Source organism: Hippocampus bargibanti, linkage group LG10 (assembly GCF_051943395.1).
Source record: "Hippocampus bargibanti isolate YZ-2025 linkage group LG10, ASM5194339v1, whole genome shotgun sequence".
Classification (NCBI taxonomy): domain Eukaryota; kingdom Metazoa; phylum Chordata; class Actinopteri; order Syngnathiformes; family Syngnathidae; genus Hippocampus; species Hippocampus bargibanti.
In genome coordinates, this window is record NC_142743.1 from 13,154,920 (window position 1) to 13,173,033 (window position 18,114).

At 41.3% G+C, this 18,114-nt stretch overlaps 1 protein-coding gene across 7 annotated transcripts in view; it reads right to left on the reverse strand.

The window, feature by feature from the left end:
* Window positions 1–18,114, reverse strand: part of lrba (LPS-responsive vesicle trafficking, beach and anchor containing) — a 181,035-nt gene that overhangs the window by 24,451 nt on the left and 138,470 nt on the right. For all 7 annotated transcript variants that reach the window (XM_089006279.1, XM_089006285.1, XM_089006284.1 and 4 more), the window contains one exon: window positions 5,117–5,284. In XM_089006279.1, coding sequence (XP_088862405.1) covers window positions 5,117–5,284 — 168 coding nt within the window. The remainder of the gene's footprint in view (window positions 1–5,116; window positions 5,285–18,114) is intronic.

The window sequence follows — 18,114 nt, forward strand, 5'->3', positions numbered from 1 at the left end:
CTTCAAATGACTTCTACTGAGCGTATTTTACAAAGATTCCACCGCATATAGCTCCGTTGGAAATGGGCTGATTTGTCTGCTGGGAATTGGTGTCAGCGAATATCCAATAGTAGTCTTGGTGTAACACACAACGATTCACCATCGCGTTATTTATGTGTTTTCCTTCTAATTTCGCCATCAACACAAAGTTTTCAGATCAAACAAAGTACCCAAAATGCATTGTGTGTCGCTTTTTTCGGTCAGGGGCGTTCCTTCAGTGACGTCACATGAGGACTCATCACCAACTCAAAAACAAGACTTCCTGAATATTCAGTGCGAGTCTCAAAACGTAAAATATAGCTATATGCGGTGGAATCTTATTAAAATACGCTCAGTCGAAGTCATTTGAAGTGATGTTACAAATTATGGACACAACTTGCCCGGAGGCATCGGTTGTCCTTTAAGATTTAACAAAATTAAGAACTATTTTTATTTACCTCATCCTTGGCCCCAAAAAGTACAAAAGTTAGCCCAGGCCCGATGTAGCGCGTCTCGGCGAGCGGAATCTGCGATCCTTCACCTATCACATGTCGTCCTGAGTCTGAGCGCCTTAATTAGTTAAATAAACGCGCGCAGGGCCGGCCGAGCCTTTTTGCTCTTCAGCTGAGCTCCTGCGGAAGCGACATCGCCGGGGGCCTGTTGCTCGTCACGGACCCCCGAGAGCCGCGCGAGACGACAAAGGGCGTGTCCCCGGAGTCGGCCATTACTGAGCGCTAAGTTCGCTTTGAGCACGACTTGCGGTTTGGCCCCGAGGCTGTTCTATGTCAGGGTTAGCGAGACGCACGTTTTTTTTGGTGTTTGATTGCTGTTTGGTAGGAAGAAAGTAGTTGACCGGGGAAGTGGCTTATGTGTTCCTGGTTGCTTGCTTTTGGTTTGGCTTGCGTTCATTTGGCAGCTGCGAGGTCCCATCTGGCACATTCCAAACACACACTCACACACGGACAAGGACGCTTGTCGGTGCCTTTGCAACGCATGAGCTTATGAAAATGAGAGTTCTTAACCAAATCTTCATGGCTAAGTTCATTGTACGGAGACAGAAATGGATTCAACTGGTCCTTACTTACCAGACATACCATCAACAATTTATTTATTTATTTTTGTACCATTTATCGATTTATTTATTTTCCAATTATTTATCAATTATGTATTGATTCATTTAGCATTTATACAGAGAATCATTCATTCTTAAGCAATTTTGTGTTTGGGAGCCTTTTACTGAGCGAGTTGCTTGTTCGGTAGCTACAAAGGGACATAAGTCTTCTTGTGCCGGTCCCAAGCCCGGATAAATAAAGAGGGTTGTGTCAGGAAGGGCATCCGACGTAAAAGCTTGGCCAAAAAAAAAAACCATGCGGCTCATACCTCTGAAGATGGAGGACACTGATTCGCTGTGGCGACCCCTTCAAGGGAAAAGAAGAAGAATTACGTATGCATCAGTTATTTATTTAGTTATTTATCAAATATTAATTAATTACTTAATTTGTTTATTTATCAATGAGAAGGTTTCTTCAGCCGTCACCTGTACTTCTGTGAAGGCGTCGGACGTTTCGCTTCTTATCCAAGAGGCTTCGTCAGCGAACTAAAATCTTTTGCTGGTAGTTTTGACCCTATATATATCCCTACTGTCCAGACGTGGCACTGCCAGACTCTGCTATGATTGGTCCCTGCTCTCAGGATGGGGAGAGCAGAGGACTACTTCCTGCGGCTACACTGATTACCTCCATTGTCCTGCCTGAGTATGGGGTCTACGACTGGCCTGATTGCCCCATTTGATCTGGTATCACCTCATCAGCATAACTAAGCCTATGTTGCCTAAGGAGTCGGTTGGAGGAACGATACAAATTGAACCTCACCCCACCATGGCGATTTAGTGAAGGCTTTTGCTGTTTTATAAAAATAGCTTCTTCTACTCACCTTTGACACCATCTATTTTCTTTCGCTAAGATTTTAACCTCATTGTTGTCAAATGGGTGGTTGCTAGCTTTTAGGTGCATATGTAGTGCCGATTGAGGCCCACTAGTGTTATCTCTGCGAATGTTGATAAAGTCTTTTTTTGAGAATTTGTTTAGTCTCCCCAATAAGCCAAACGTCCGACACCTTTAAAGAAGTACAGATGACGGCTGAAGAATCATTCTCATCGGTGGACCAATGCTGTACGACTGAGAGCTTAAACAGACGTTTTGTTTATTGATGTATTCATTTATGCATTCATTTGCTTATTTAATGTATCATTTATTTATTTATTATTTATTTATCAATTATGTATGATAGTAATTTATCATGTATTTATTTGTCTATATAACAGTTCTTTAGTTATTTATCAAATATCTATTTTTTGTGTATTTATTTATTTATTCATTTACTTATTCATTTAGTAGTTTACGTATTTATTTATGCGTCAGGTTTTTGCGACAATTGACAAACCTTTTGAAACAACCAGATCAAATACCAGTACAGCTCATTTAAAAAAAAAAAACATGCATAAGTGTGCACACCCTTTTCTGTGTTTACGTGGGTATGCACAGAACTAACCGATCGCTTTCAAAATTCATGACACTGCGGTTCGGAGGTACACCTCCCACCATTTTGATGACATTTTGACAAGATGACCAATACACACACACACACACACACACACACACACACGGGCGGGCGGACGCGCGCACTCAAGCGCACATGCTTTGCAAGGTGACCATGTACATGTGCATGTTCATAAACTTGGTCTTGAACGAACGGGATTGTGTTTGTTTTCTATCTTTCAGGGGGTTTGGAATATCTCAGCACAGTTTGGGGCATGTTGCCGAGATCACTGCAGAAGCATGATTACTTCCTGTCTCGCCTCTACGACGAGAGTGTTGTGTGTGTGTGTGTTTGTGTGTGTGTGTGTGTGCGTGTGTGTGTGTGCGTGTGTGTGTGTGTGTGTGCGTGTAGATACGTTAATGCACATCTGTGTTGCCTCTGACCAAATAAAGTGAAGCATGGAGGCGACGTGGCCTTCTGACGGCCATGCAGGGCGCCCCCCCTTTTTCGATTGTGATTACACGAAAATCCTGCATTTTGTGAGGAAATAGGAAAAAAAATCCCATTGGTTGTTTATATATATATATATATATATATATATATATATATATATATATATATATATATATATATATATATATATATATATATATATATATATATATTCTGCACGATAAGGCACACCTAAAAGAAAAGATTTTTTCAAAAGCTGACTGTGCGCCTCATAATGCGGTACATCTTATGTATGGACAAGGTTTTTAAACATGTCATTCATTGAAGGTGCACCTTATATTCCAGAAAATACAGTATGAGAAAATACTTTTTTTGGAGAGGTGGTAAGCAAAAAATAAATAAATACAGAGAGAAAAAAAAAAAACACCCCCACTGTCACATGCCCATGCACTTTTTTGGACTAAACACGCACCAGCTGCTTGACGGCACCGTAAACGTGTGTGCATGTTTTTATGATCGGCCGAAATAATGAAGGAGCACTGATCCATTACCGGGGGGAATGTGGGTAAAGCAAAAGATGGAGAAAATGGACTGTTCATGTGTGCATGCGCTCGAATGACCGCAACGGCACGGTCATGAATCTGCATGCGTATGCGGGAGCGCGCGGCCGTAAGGCGGAACACATCTGGATGGGAATTAGGGCGAATGAGGTGATAAATCAAAGCGCCACCCCCGGTGCCCGTCAAGCTGCGGCCACTGAGCATGAAGGGCATCCCTAGTCGTGCGGCGTCTCCTTGGAGAAGCCGCAACTCATCTACCTTCCCGCTTGAAAAGACCCTCGCTTCAAGTACCACCGCTGCTTTATTATGCTGCAAAGATACCCTCCCCCCCATTTCCCCTTTTAACTCATTTACTGCCATTTCCAAATTTATTCGAGAATTGAAAATATGACGTTGAGTGCCATTCCAGAATTTGTTCTGGTTTTGGTTTTTCATGCTTGGGTGCCAATAAAGCGCTGACCATGGCCTCTGGCAATGTTTTTCCCTCCCAAAAGGGGGCAGCATTTGCCTTTTGTCCATGTTAGTTGTTTCACCTGTTGTTAAAGCGCAATATAAACCAATACGTATAATAATAATAATAATAATAATAATAATAATAATAATAATAATAATAATAATAATAAATTTCATTTATATGCGCCTTTCAAAACTCTCAAGGTAACTTTACAGTCACAGGATTAGTATTTCTATGGGTGAGCAGCGGCAGTATTGCATTGTATTTTGGACAGCCACCATCTTTTCAAGCTCATATAACTACAGACCCATATCATTTAGAAATTAACTCTTTTTTTCTGATGAAAGAAGAGTCTGAGGTTTCTAATGCTGTATTGAATGTTTATGTAGTCCTAAAACTCAATATTCTGTGGGTCGTGCAATTTGAGTGACAATGACAAAAACCCTGGCACTGGAGTGGACACATATTTGCACATGATCTGGCAGTAAATGAGTTAAGATGTACAAAAGCAGAGACTCGGTAGCGGAGTGCTACACTCAGCAATATCTGCATTGTTCATGCGCGCAGCCGTTTTAGTAAGACGACTAACAGACTCTCCCGCCAAGCATCGACGTAGCAATGGTACGCGCGCTTCTATAATAATCATATTATACCTCCATTCACCCTCAATGCTGACTCAGCGGGCTCTTCAACGGAATGCAACTTCAGCTTTGATCGAGGTGAGGAACCAAATTGGTTTCCCAAGATGGCGGACATTTATTCACGTTCGGGCCTAGCGGGGATGATTTGAGTTTTTCCGAAAAAGTTTTCGGCAATGGCGGTAACACAAATGAGCAACAGGTATAGCTAGATATTTTTGATCGTTGTACTAAGTTCATCCTGTCTACTTGATATCTAATTTAAAGCAGATTCTTTACTTACAGACAGTGTATTGTCGGTGTTGAAATACCTGACATGTTTCGGCGTATACTTCCGCCAGGTATTTCAACACCGACAATACACTGTGTCTAAGTAAAGATCTGCTTTAAATTAGATATTTTTGAGTTTGACGTTGCCCAAATATGGTTCCGCTAGATACCAATCGGCGTCTCACCTCTCTGAGCACGGTGTCGCCGATGGAGCTGAGGTTGACGGCGCCTTCGTAGGTGAGATAGTAAAAGACGTTAAGGGCTCGGGTGGCCTCAGGCCCCTGCTGCTTGTAGCCGAAGATCAAGTCGATCCACTGGTGGAGCTGGCACGACACAAACTCGCTCTCCAGAGCCTGCGAAACAAAAACGTTCTTGTTTCATTTGCGTTTCACAAATGAAAATGCCGCTTTTGCAGTGAAGAAGAAGCAGAGAAGGTCCCCAACTCAGCTGCAGTAATCCCACCAAGCAGAGAGTAAAAAATGGCGGTTAGCAAAGTTTTTATTCTCTGTATGTCCTTGTGTGATAGACAATGCTAATTTCTGAAGCCTGTCTAAGGAATTGTGCATTATATGTTAGCATCAAGCTAACATACTTTTATATTTCTGTGAATTTAATATTTCCGTGTTGTAATATACAAAATTCACTTTTGTTTCTTGGATACAGTCGGCGTCAATCGGGATTGGTGACAAAACAATTTGAAGCAAGAACTCTTCAACAGGCTTTCATTGATGACACGACAGATGCGCAACGCCGTCTCTAAACATGTTCATCACGTTATTCAGCGGGTACATTCCTTGAACGTCGTCAAGTCCTCAGAGAACGCCGGCGAGTCGTTCCCCGCTATGCAACCTGCCAATAATTTCCTTAACGAGCAAAAAGCACGAGGCGTCCATATCTGATCATTTGGGTAGCATCCGGCCATTAAAGGAGCTCTTGTTGTTCATTAGGGAGACATTGCGAGGCTGCCGTCTTTGTTCTTCCTTTGAGCAAGTGCGCCGCAGAACAGAGACACTCGACACTTTAACTCCTAATTAGCCAGCCGTAGAGGGGGGGCATTTATGGCGAGCCTCGTAAAAAGAAGGCAATCGTGTTAATTTGTGTAAAGCTGTCGGCGCCACAAAAGCCCCTCTAAGCACGACCAAATTAGAATGAGACAGTCCTTGATTGTCATTGCTGCCTTGTGTCACATTAATTTGCGGCAAAACATTAGCCGGTGCTACACTTAAACGGCAATTTATATCATTTATTTTTTTTATTTTTTTTTACGGTGGAGCTGCTGCGCATCCCTCACTTGAATGTGACTTTTTGACAGCTCGTTCCAACGCTAATTTGTCCCCAATCTCTTAATTACCTTGCTTGCAATCACGGAAGAAACCACGGGGAGAAAACAGCAGAGCAGGAACCCACACACAGACCATTTTATTTATTTATTTTGTTTATGCCTCGCCGGTTTTTTTTTTCAATTACTTTCAAGAACTATTTCAAAAAGAATTTCTCACGGTGACATGGAAATGAACATGGAACATGGAAATGTTGAAATGAATCAATATTGCAGCATTATATTTTAATTAATTGTGTTCTTTAAAAATAATTAAAAACCCAAAAATATTGTAAGCATTTTTTAATTGTGTTTTTGTCATGAATGACTAATGTTTTCTTCAGTTGGTAGATTTATATTCCGAACGGAAAAATAAATAAAATAAAGAAATAAACAAATAAACAAACAAATAAATAAATAGCTAAGAGAAAACAGAAAGAGGCGGGACGGGCGGACGGAGAGAGAGAGAGAGAGAGAGAGAGAGAGAGATAGATAGATAGATAGATAGATAGATAGATAGATAGATAGATAGATAGATAGATAGATAGATAGATAGATAGATAGATAGCTACATTGATAGCTAGATAGCTACATAGTTAGCTACATTGATAGCTAGATAGATAAATAAGCAAATACAAAATTGTATGGTTTACATTACGCTCCTAAAAATTACAACTGGGGTGAGGGGAAAAAAAGAAGAGTGAAAAATAAAATATTGTGCATTTTGACCACGTGCCAGTTTGGGCGTGTTGTGTTGAAGGAGCAGAAGGTTTGGGCCAGCTCGCGGATTCCTAAGGTGGGATCACAAGGAAGCATGCGGGATTATTGATGGGTCAATTAGCATCCGTTTTTTGTGCCACCTTCATCCACAGGGGCTGCTGCGATAATTAATGAATAATTTAATAGCCTTTATGGAAATTATGGAGGGTGGTGGTTGGGGGGGGGGGTGAAGTCAACATTAATATTATTTCATATTTGACAAAGTACAAGTCACATTCGTCATCGGTTGAGGTGATCGCCTCCACAGACAATAACTTGACTGTAATATCGATTTATATACATAAGTTAATAAATTCATATCAGGCATTAATCTATGTATGTTGAAACAACCTGCCAAATAAATGAAAAAACATATGTTGTATATTAGTTGTCATTTTAATTTTTGGTGACGGTGGTAGACTTGTATGATGTTTAGATACAAATGAATCAACATTCCGTTCAGCTGCATTGATCACCAAAATTTCAGATTCCAATGTTCAAATTTTTTGGTGGGTTTTCATGTGATCGAAATTTCTATCAAATTTTATGATTGAGAGTGAAATTATTTGGAAAAATATGGAGAAAATTTCACAGCCAAATTGGCTAACTCAACCTGTCTTTTTTTGAAAATCTCACAATTGTTTTTCTTCTCTTTGTGTCACTGAGTGGGGCTGTCACGCTAAATGCCAACCAAAATACGCCAGAAAAATGAACATGCCCAGACTGTGTCAGATTACTTGATTTTCCTTTTTCAAACACAAAGCATGTCACTTGACCAAAAAAAAGAATAAAAACAGACTTCTCGACCCCCCCCCACAAGAAAAAAAAACCCAAGAGACATCTGCAGACGGACACTTTGACTGAGTCGCTGTCAACATCCGACACATTGCAGACAGCATATTTTTATGTTTTCTAAAAACACGACATAATTCCCATAAAAGCTAACATACTAAGAGATCCGTTTTTCATGATCACGTTCTCCAAAATGTCACATTAGTTTTCTTTGGGGGGGAGGTGTTTAGGTACTTTCAGGTCATGACTATGATCGTTATTTTCTTACTCAGAAGTCTAAAATGCCACCAATGGATCTTTGTGTAATGTTTCACCGCCCGGTTGTAATTTGTGGCTTTTTCAAAGTTCACGCCGAACGGGATTTGCCATAAGGAAGCAAAAATCTCCCCCCCACACCAAACATATTTTTCCTCCGCAAATGCACCCGAACTACAGTCCGATACGGTCATTTGCATGCAAATGCATGCGCACGTTCGATGCGTAATCAGTTGCACATGCTTCGTGCGATGTCGTCAGCGCCGCAAATGTTTTGGGTTTTGGATCGATGGCAGGAAAGATAATGCAAACACGGATCAGGTGTGTATACAGAAAACGTGTTTTATTACGTCCTGTTTAGGAATGGGGCTGCTTCGGGTTTACGACACAATTCTGTATCCTTTTGTTGCCAGATGAGGGGAGGAGCTAAGTTAAAGGACAACCGACGTCACTTTTTTGTTTCCTAACTGACATCAGAAAAACGTTTTATAGCATCTAAAATACCCAAAACACGCATTATGATATTTTTATTCAAATGCAAAACACCAATAAAAATGACTTAAAGTGTCCAAAATTTGAAAAGAATTGAGCAGCGAATTGGGCATTTTCAGAAAGTCCCGCCCCCAGTTCGTGACGTCACGCCAAGACGTCTTGCATTGCTGGAGAATCAAAACAATGGCTTCAGATTCAGAGAATATGCTTTCTTGTTCCACATCCAGTTATGAATATGATTCAAATAGTTATGAAGAGGAAAGCATACATGTTTGCAATCAAGTAAAGAATTTATTCCGTGCCATTTTGAGGCAACATGGGGGGTAAATGTCTCACCCAAAAAGAGGCAGAAGAAAATGGCGACCTCTTGTAGACATGACAGTATATTGCGTTTCCGCAGGCTGATAAATTCCTTATATGGAGCTTGGACGCCCTCTTCTGGCGCAACACGAGGTTTTCAGACCATACAAGCATTGACGTGATGGAAGGACTGCTACAATGTGTCCTTTTTTTCGGTCAGGGGCGTTCCTTCAGTGACGTCACGTACGGACTCGTCACCAACTCAAAAACAAGACTTCCTGAATGTTCAGCGCGAGTCTTAAAACATAAAATATATTCATAGGCAGTGGAATCTTTGTAAAATATGCTCAGTAGAAGTCATTTGAAGCCATTTTACAAATTATGGACACAACTTGTCCGGAGACGTCGGTTGTCCTTTAAGTCAAGCTATCAGCCTTTTTGAATAGAAAAATAGTGCATTGACACCATTTTCACACCACAAGATGCCATAAAAATTGTGTGTGTGTGTGCGTGTGCGTGTGTGTGTGTGTGTGTGTGTGTGTGTGTGTGTGTGCGTGTGCGTGTGTGTGTGTGTGTGTGTGTGCGTGTGTGTGTGTGTGTGTGTGTGTGTGTGTGTGTGTGTGTGTGTGTGTGTGTGTGTGTTGCTTAAAACGCATTACTGACACTTACAGGATTGGAGTAAAACAACAACGAGCAGATCAAAACCCAGTTCGGTTCATGTTGTCGATCATTCGGGTCTGGACCGAGATTTCTACGACGTTTGTTTTTGATTTGATGACGATTTCACACTTTGTGGGGAGAAAGATCTGAGATCTGCCGCGAGAACTGAAAACATGCAAGTAAGTGACGCCCACTTCGCTTGGCACAAAGGTAACGCCGGATGGCCCCAAAGCAATATTTTGTAACTCGACATGGCTTTCGACCAAAAACAGCAATTGGGTGAATTATTCAATCAACGACAACATTTACAAAAGGCACATTTGAGAAAACCAAATTTGTCACTATATAAATTCAAATAGCGAAAATCCCTGTCATAATTTGTAAATTGTAATCATGAAATATAACTGCCCTCTTTGCCCCCCTTTTAACTTTTCCTTCCTGGTCAGCCTTCACCACCCCTCCACCCTTTTTTGTTCTTTCTTCCAGTCATCCGATCCTCGGGATCAACTCCCTTGGACTCGCTCCGGCCCAAAAGTTGACAAGCGCTCTGATTAAAGGCCTTATTAACTCGCTGTAAACGAGAAGCCGACTGTCATTCAGGGAAGCCCGGACCGAGGGGCCCCCACCTCGACATGAACAAGAGTGGTGGTGGTGGGTGGGGCGGGGGGGTGACGTAAGGAAGGAGAACCTCGAAGCAGCCGTTTGGTTTATTCACACGCGAGAACCGCAGATGGGCTCGTGGAGGACGGCTCAGCCCCCCCACCCTCCACCCCGCCTTGCTAATTAGGCGGGTCAAAACTGCAAAAGTTGTGAGCGCGGGTCAACGGCGGCAGTCATCGGCCACTGGAAACCCGAAACCAAACCTTCATCCACTCGAAGAGGAGACTCGGGTGGAAAAGAATCCCAAAGGGGAGTGATTGGAGCGGTATCTCGTCAAAACAAACACGTCACGTCGGGCAGGGGGTGTGGGAGGGTGGCTAAGTGGTCGGATTTACGACGCAGGACAAGCAAGTAAATAAACGCTGATTGGGAGGTAAATGGGCAAATCGAGTGGTACTGAGTTTTGGTTTGGTTTAATTTTGGGGTTGAGGAAGGTGACATACGCTCATCGAGAACACAGGTGTCAAAGTCAAGGCCCGGGGGCCGAGACTGGCCCGCCACATCATTTTATTCTGCCCACGAAAGCAAATATGTATAACCTGTGAAATTTCATGCCTGTTAAAGGACAACCGACATAACTTTTTTTTCCCAACTGACATCAGAAAAACGTTTTATAACATCTAAAATACCCAAAACACGCAGGATGATATTTTTAGTCAAATGCAAAACACCAATAAAAATGACTTAAAGTGTCTAAAAACTACTTCAATTTGAAACCGGAAGTGGCCAGTCTCAGAAGGTCTCGCCCCCTTGTTCGTGGTGTCACGCCAAGATGTCTTGCCTTGCTCGAGAATCAAAACAATGGCTTCAGATTCGGATTGTTACTCATCCAGTTATGAATATGATTCAAATATTCTGAAGAGGAAAGTATACATGTTTACAATTGATTAAAGAATTTATTCCGGTCATTTTGATGCATCTGGAGAGAAATGTAGTGACACACTCTTTAGTACTCCCAGTACCGAAAAAAGCAGAAGATGACGACTAAGCTCCGTGGAAATTGTCTCCTGGAAAGTTTTGTCAGCGAATATCAAATAAAAGTCTTGGTGCAACACACAAGGATTCACCATCAACACGGATCAACACAGACCAACTCAGACCAAACAAAGTCCCACAAAATGCATTGAGGTGATGAAAGGCCTGCTACAATGAGTCCTTTCTCGGTCAGGGGCGTTCCTTCCGTGACGTGACGACTCGTCACCAACTCAAAAACAAGACTTCCGGAATATTCAGCGCGCGTCTTCAAACGTGAAATATAGCTATATGCGGTGGAATCTTTGTAAAATACGCTCAGAATAATTAGAAATTATGGACACAACTTGTCGGGAGGCGTCGGTTGTCCTTTAAAGTCCAACCCAAAATTTCAAATTGTCGTATGTAAACCACAATAACAGTAGTGTTAGGTTCATACTTGTACACTGAAGGCGGAAGAACATGTCAGGTAATTGAACCACCTAAAACGCCACTGTCTGTAATAAAATATTTTGTTGTAATAACACAATAACAGTCATTATATTTTACCTAAAATTTGAAAACCAGTTTCCTCAACTCATTCACTGCCAGAAATTTGCAAAAAAATGTATCCACTCCAGTGCCAGAGTTTTTGTCATTGTCTCTGTAATTCCAGGAGTCACAGAATATTGAGTTTTCGGATTACATAAACATTCAATGCGGTTTAAGAAACCCTTGACTCTCTTCTTGCTTCAGAAAAAGAGTTAATTCCCAAATTAGATGGGTCTGGAGTTATCTGAACTCAAAAAAGGGGTGGCTGTAGACAATACAATACAATATAATAATAATAATAATAATAATAATAATAATAATAATAACAATACATTTCATTTATAAGCACCTTTCAAAACCCTCAAGGTCACTTTAGAGTCACAGAATAAGTTTTCTGTGCGTGAGCAGCGGCAGCCACACATGCCAGAATTCACTCAACCCAGAAGTAAATAGAAAGCTAGCTAGCCAACCAGTAGATAGCTAATAGATAGCCAACATACAGCTAGCTAGATAGCTAGCCACTTAGATAGCTATATAGTGAATAGCTAGCTAGATAGATAGTTAGCTAATACACTGAATGCCACTATTAAATACACAGATAGAAAGCTAGCTGGACAGCTAGTAGATAGCTCATCGACAGCCAACAGATAGCTAGCTAGATAGCCACTTACATAGCTATATAACTAAAAGATAGCTAGCTAGATAGTGTATGTATGTATACACTAATTACAACAAGGCCGCATTCTTTGATTAACGTTCTAAGTATAAGGTGAAACTAATCACTTTAAAACGCAAAGTTCATCACGTTATCACGTGTGAGTTGTATTTACAGTATTTATCATTTATAATACATACATAGATTTATATTATAATAATAATAATAATAATAATAATAATAATAATAATAATAATAATACATTAGATTTATAAGCGCTTTTCAAAACTCTCAAGGTCACTTTACAGTCACAGGATCCGTTTTTTCTGTGGGTGAGCAGCGGCAGCCACACGCGCCAGTGTTCACTCAAATAGATAGAAAACTAGCTAGCTAGCTAAAAACAGGGATAAGGTAATGCACATCGAAAAGTACAATGATGTTCAGGGATGCACGCTTTAACAACAGCTGAAGCTGGAACAAAGCGCTAACATGAAAAAAGGGAAATGCTGCCCCCGTGTAGGAAGGGAAAAAAAACGTTGCTAGAGGCAAGAAAAAACTAAACGCTCTACATTTATAATATGTGTAAAGGATGAAACATTCTAATGGCTTCACCAATTTCATAACCCCCCCCCGAGAAGAAACCGTCACTACAATGTGGCCCGCGGCAAAAAATGAGTTTGACGCCATTGATCTATTCCAGAACATACAACTACCTTGCCCCACTTTCCACATTTCACGGTTATATAGAGAAAAGACAAATTTAATACATGGAACACATTTTCTTCACATTTTTTAACACCCAAATTTTTTTAAGGTAAATTGTTGTTTGCACCTGCGCAATGCTAACAACTGCCTTTGATGTTATTGTCTTATTCAAAAACGTTCAGCAAAAGAACAAAAATAACGCGACTTGTCCGTTGAATGGATGCCGACACGAGGACAAAATTGAAAGAGAAGAAGAAGAAAAGCGTTTATCCGGGAGGATTGAAGGAAAGGTCAACATTAGTGAGCCGGGATGTCAGCGGCAGTAGATCAGCGCATTTCTCAGGCTCGCCGTCCGGGATGTCACCAAAGACGACGAGCGAAATAGCAAGGAGGTGGAGTGGGGTGGGGGGGTCCTCGTAAAAGGCGGTAAACATGTCCTCCCCTACCGCACGACGGACGAGCCTCCTCTGGCGAGCGCCGTCTGACATTAGCCAGATCACCGCTAGTGCCTCGCCGCGTCGCCCCCGTTCCCATAACGTGGCAGTGAAGAGTAGATTAGCGTGGCGCTAACGGGGAGCGCTACTGACATTCACTCAGTCAGCGCTTAAGTACATCTTGCGGTGGTTGACCTCAACTCGCACGTGCGTCCCGGCGGAGAGCGCAAAGAATTTGGCGGGATTGACATTTTTATGCGCGAGTTTGGATAAAAGGGGAACGCCAACAGACGTCACATGACGCTTCGTTATGGATGGCCGCCGTTGGGAGCGCTCGTGGGAGCGTGGGAAGAAATGCGGGAGTTACTTTCGTTTTCTATATCATGGCGTCGATCCATACAGCGAGAGCTCAGTTCAGTGAGGTCAACTCTGAGAATTGAAACATTTGACATTTTGGGTGTATTGTTGATATTTTATTATATTATTCATAGGTTTTTTTACATACATTTTTTAAAACAAATTATCCTCATCGCATGCTAGCTTAGCAGGCTAAAATTGTGCTATTTTCAATTGGCAATGGAAGGAAAATACATTTTCAAGCCCAAAAGCTAAAATTGCAACGCTAGCTGCTAATAAGCGTCACATATTTTAGCGTGGCAATGTGTCTGTTACATGCGCCACAGTCACAGATCCACCACACTCACGTACAAGTATAATTTGCAGATGAAGTTCTGCCTCCACAAATGAAAATACGGTGGTGATGCGATTACAGTTTTGGGGCACTTGAGCTTTCACTGAGCTGATTTTTTTTCCTTGAATTTCAAGCAAAAAAACTTGATGGTAAAAGGAAACTTCACAATCAGCTAATAATAGTAAAAATGTTCCCACAAGCTAAATGCTAACAAAATGCAACACGCCATAGAAGGGATCAGTATAGCCATAGCTAGAACTCTGTAAGCAGTGGATATTGGACCATAAATGACTAACAACATTTTAATATATAAAGCAAAGCAAGAGTGACAGGTATGGATTCTTTATCCTCTGTCAAAAATATCACTGTTGCTCATTTGGCGACTCTTTTGTGAATGTCTGGAATGGATTAATGGCCTTTCCATTCAACACAATGGAGAAAGACGCTTTGAGTAAGAAGTATTAAACTCGCGAGTGAAGACATCTTGTGTGATCTTTGTTTTTTTTTTCACAGTTAGTGGTAGCCAGCTGTAAATGTACATCAATCCGTTTTCTAAGCCACAAATGGGGTCACCCGCAGTAGAAATCAATCTCAGTTGACTTCCATTGAAAAAAAAGCAGACACAATCCGGACTACAAAGAAACGGACACACATTCACACTCACATTGTCACCAAGTGTCAATCGTTGCATCGGCCGTGACATGATGTGACAGCATAGCCCGGCTGCGAAGCAAAGGTACAGAAATGTGGTTTGCGTCATATTAATGTGCCATGTGTCCATTCGCACACGCTTCAATCTGCTCTTTATGGTGTGCTACATTTCAACAGCTGCAAAGTGCACCAAAATGCTCCAGAGGGAGGAAAGTCCTTTTAAGTACGAGATGGATTCACAAAAGGTATCCGCTTCGCAATTGCTAATATCAATCTGTCTGTCTACCTAAAAAAATGTGTGTATATATATATATATATATATATATATATATATATATATATATACACACACACACACACACACACACACACACACACACACACACACACACACACACACACACACACACACACACACACACACACACACACACACACACACACACACACACAGTGGGGCCTCGGTTTACTAACCCCTTGCCTTATGAAATTTTCGGAATACGAACGTTAAATTTATGAAAATTAAACCTTGGATTAAGCACTACTTTTCAGGATACACACGGAGCGCCACCCCACCACGGCTGGCGGAGTAATCTTCGGCTGAAGAACACCAAAGCACACGACCGAACAGCGCCCCAGCCAGCCTACCTTTCCTCACCCCCTTTCTATGAGTGCACACATCGATCTTCTTCAACGATACTTTTGCTGTTATGGGACCGAAAAAGACCCCACCACAGGCTCGTGTTCAGCCGAAGAAGACACAAAACAAAATTACAGTCGAGGAGAAGAAGGAGATCATTGAGAAACACGAACGAGGTGTGCGTTTGTGGCGTTACAGGTGCGCACCGCGGCTTTCATGTGAATCTCAGCCTGACACATTTCCCACGCTTGGAAATGGTATAAAGGCGCAGCCGTCACGGGACAGAAGATCAGAATCATCTCGGACTCAGACGCACACGCAACTTCCAGAGACCTGCTCAGCATCGGACGGAGTTTCGCAGTACGACCTGCTCGACTCCACGCCACGATCAAGCTCTGCGAGACATCTATGTGTCACTTCCCTGAGAGTAACTTTCTACTACCATTCTACAAATAAAGAGCCCGGTACCGAATACGTATAGTATCAGTATATGTGTTCAGCTGATAGAAAAGGCTTGGCATGATGTTACCCTTCGATCCTTGAAAGCAGCATGTAAGAATTTGTGATGTGCAGGCTTTTATTGAACAGTTCCATCCAGAAAAGACTGTGGCGATGAGAATCATCATCATCATGAATGATAATGTGATTCCTCAGTTTCGTAAGACCTTACAAGTCAGAAAGTAACAGGTATCAATTAAGAGCCATCAACGACCATCACAAATGTAAATAAAGTGACTTTATTATACAGTGCAGTGTATTTCTTTCATTACAATACAATAGCACATTTATTATACATAGAATAAGGTATGTTGTGTATAATTTTAAGGCTTATTTAGTTAAAAATTATATTTTATCGAGACCTGGGAACGGATTATTCTCAGTTTAATGATTTTTAATGATATATATATATATATATTTTTTTTTTTTTTCCTGCATGCTAATGCTAACCATTAGCATGCTGACAGTTTCCATGTTTGCGGGCTTCGTTCTCAACAAAGACGGCGCGCTGCTTGAAAAACAAGACGTGCGCAGCATTATCTGTTGCGGCAGTCATCATTTACGCCGGATTTGTTTTATTGCCCGGCGAGCATCGCTCGAAGCTCGGAAAACAAGCTGCCGTTTGGCACGACGGCGACAACGACGATGCCATGTGTAATCCTTTACTCTGAGAGTCTTTTAATGGCCTCTCCAGATTGGACCTTAATTAGCTGTTAATCATTTCGGGCTCATAACCGCAAGTGGAGACAGCGAGTTGGAGTGTGTATATGCGCACGTGAGTGCGTGTGTGTGTGTAAATCGGTGTTGCGGTGAGACCATTAGCGAAGTTGGCAGCCCAAGTGAGCCAAACAGCCCATTAAGTCCTTCAGTCTTCCGTCTCCGCTCAGTGCCGCGCTCATCCCTCTCGCCACGGTGCCAGCTGACACCCTGAAATGCCAGCGATCTGTCACCAGAGCAAGCCTGTCCACCCACGCATCCGTACCTCAACCACACTACACCCCCCCGTCTGGCCTCCCCTCCCTATTGAAAGTAGGTTACCTTATTCTTGGGGTACTTCCACTAAAAAGTGGAGCTTTTACATGTCGCTCATATGTTCAAATGATGAGTCGCAAACCCTGCTTTTGACCTTTTTTGATTTTTTTACACAGGATATTTTTTCTGTGGGTGAGCAGTGGCAGCCACACGCGCCAGCGTTTACTCAACCCGGAAGTAACATAAAGTTAAAAAAAAATAAACACAAATGTTATATGTTATATGACAACACAATTAAGTGGTACTGATGCTTCATATGTCGTGTCCTTCACCAGTTTTGCCGCTTTGTTTGCTACTACTACTCGCCACATTCTAGAATGAATAAACTGTTTACATGTAATGCCGATTAAATCACATACATTAGTTGAACATGATGCCTGGGTCTGATGACTGACTCATTTTTGCTCAACCATGTTTGATGATTTATCCCCACCCACAGCCAGAGTAAATTCGGACCCCAATTCAAAAGCAATGTCTGATTAGCATGAATTAATATTCATAACATATGATTCAATTCTCACAGGCCTGTATTTTAACTATGCATATATTCTTTATCATCTTTACCGCATGAATGCACTTACGGTGGGGGGAGGGATTGTTTAACCATTTTAGGTCTTCTCACTCTCCAAAAAAACCATTTGATATATACTGTACACAGCAGAAACTACATTCTGTGAACATAAAGAGCTCTAAATAAATAAATAAATAAATAAATAAATAAATGCCACTTGAATAAATTATGGAATAACCAAACGAACAAATAAATCAACACTAAGCGCAATAAATAAATAAATAAATAAGCACATACATAAATAAATACTTACATAAACAATTGGCACTTGGATTAATAATGAAAAGAACAAATGAACAAATAAATCAATCAATAAATAAATTAATCAGTTAAAATGAAATAACACCAATGTGAAAAATAAAAATTAGATTTCTATAAATATGACGTATTCAATGAATTATTTCTATTTGAAGTATGGGTCTTGAGGTTATGGGAAAATACGACACAAAACAGTGCAGATGGAGCCCTCACTACCCCCACAAAATAAATGAAAAATAGACATTGCATGATTAATGATGGAGGTCTGGTGATATTAACCATTTGGTTAGCAGGTCCCAGTGGCCACAG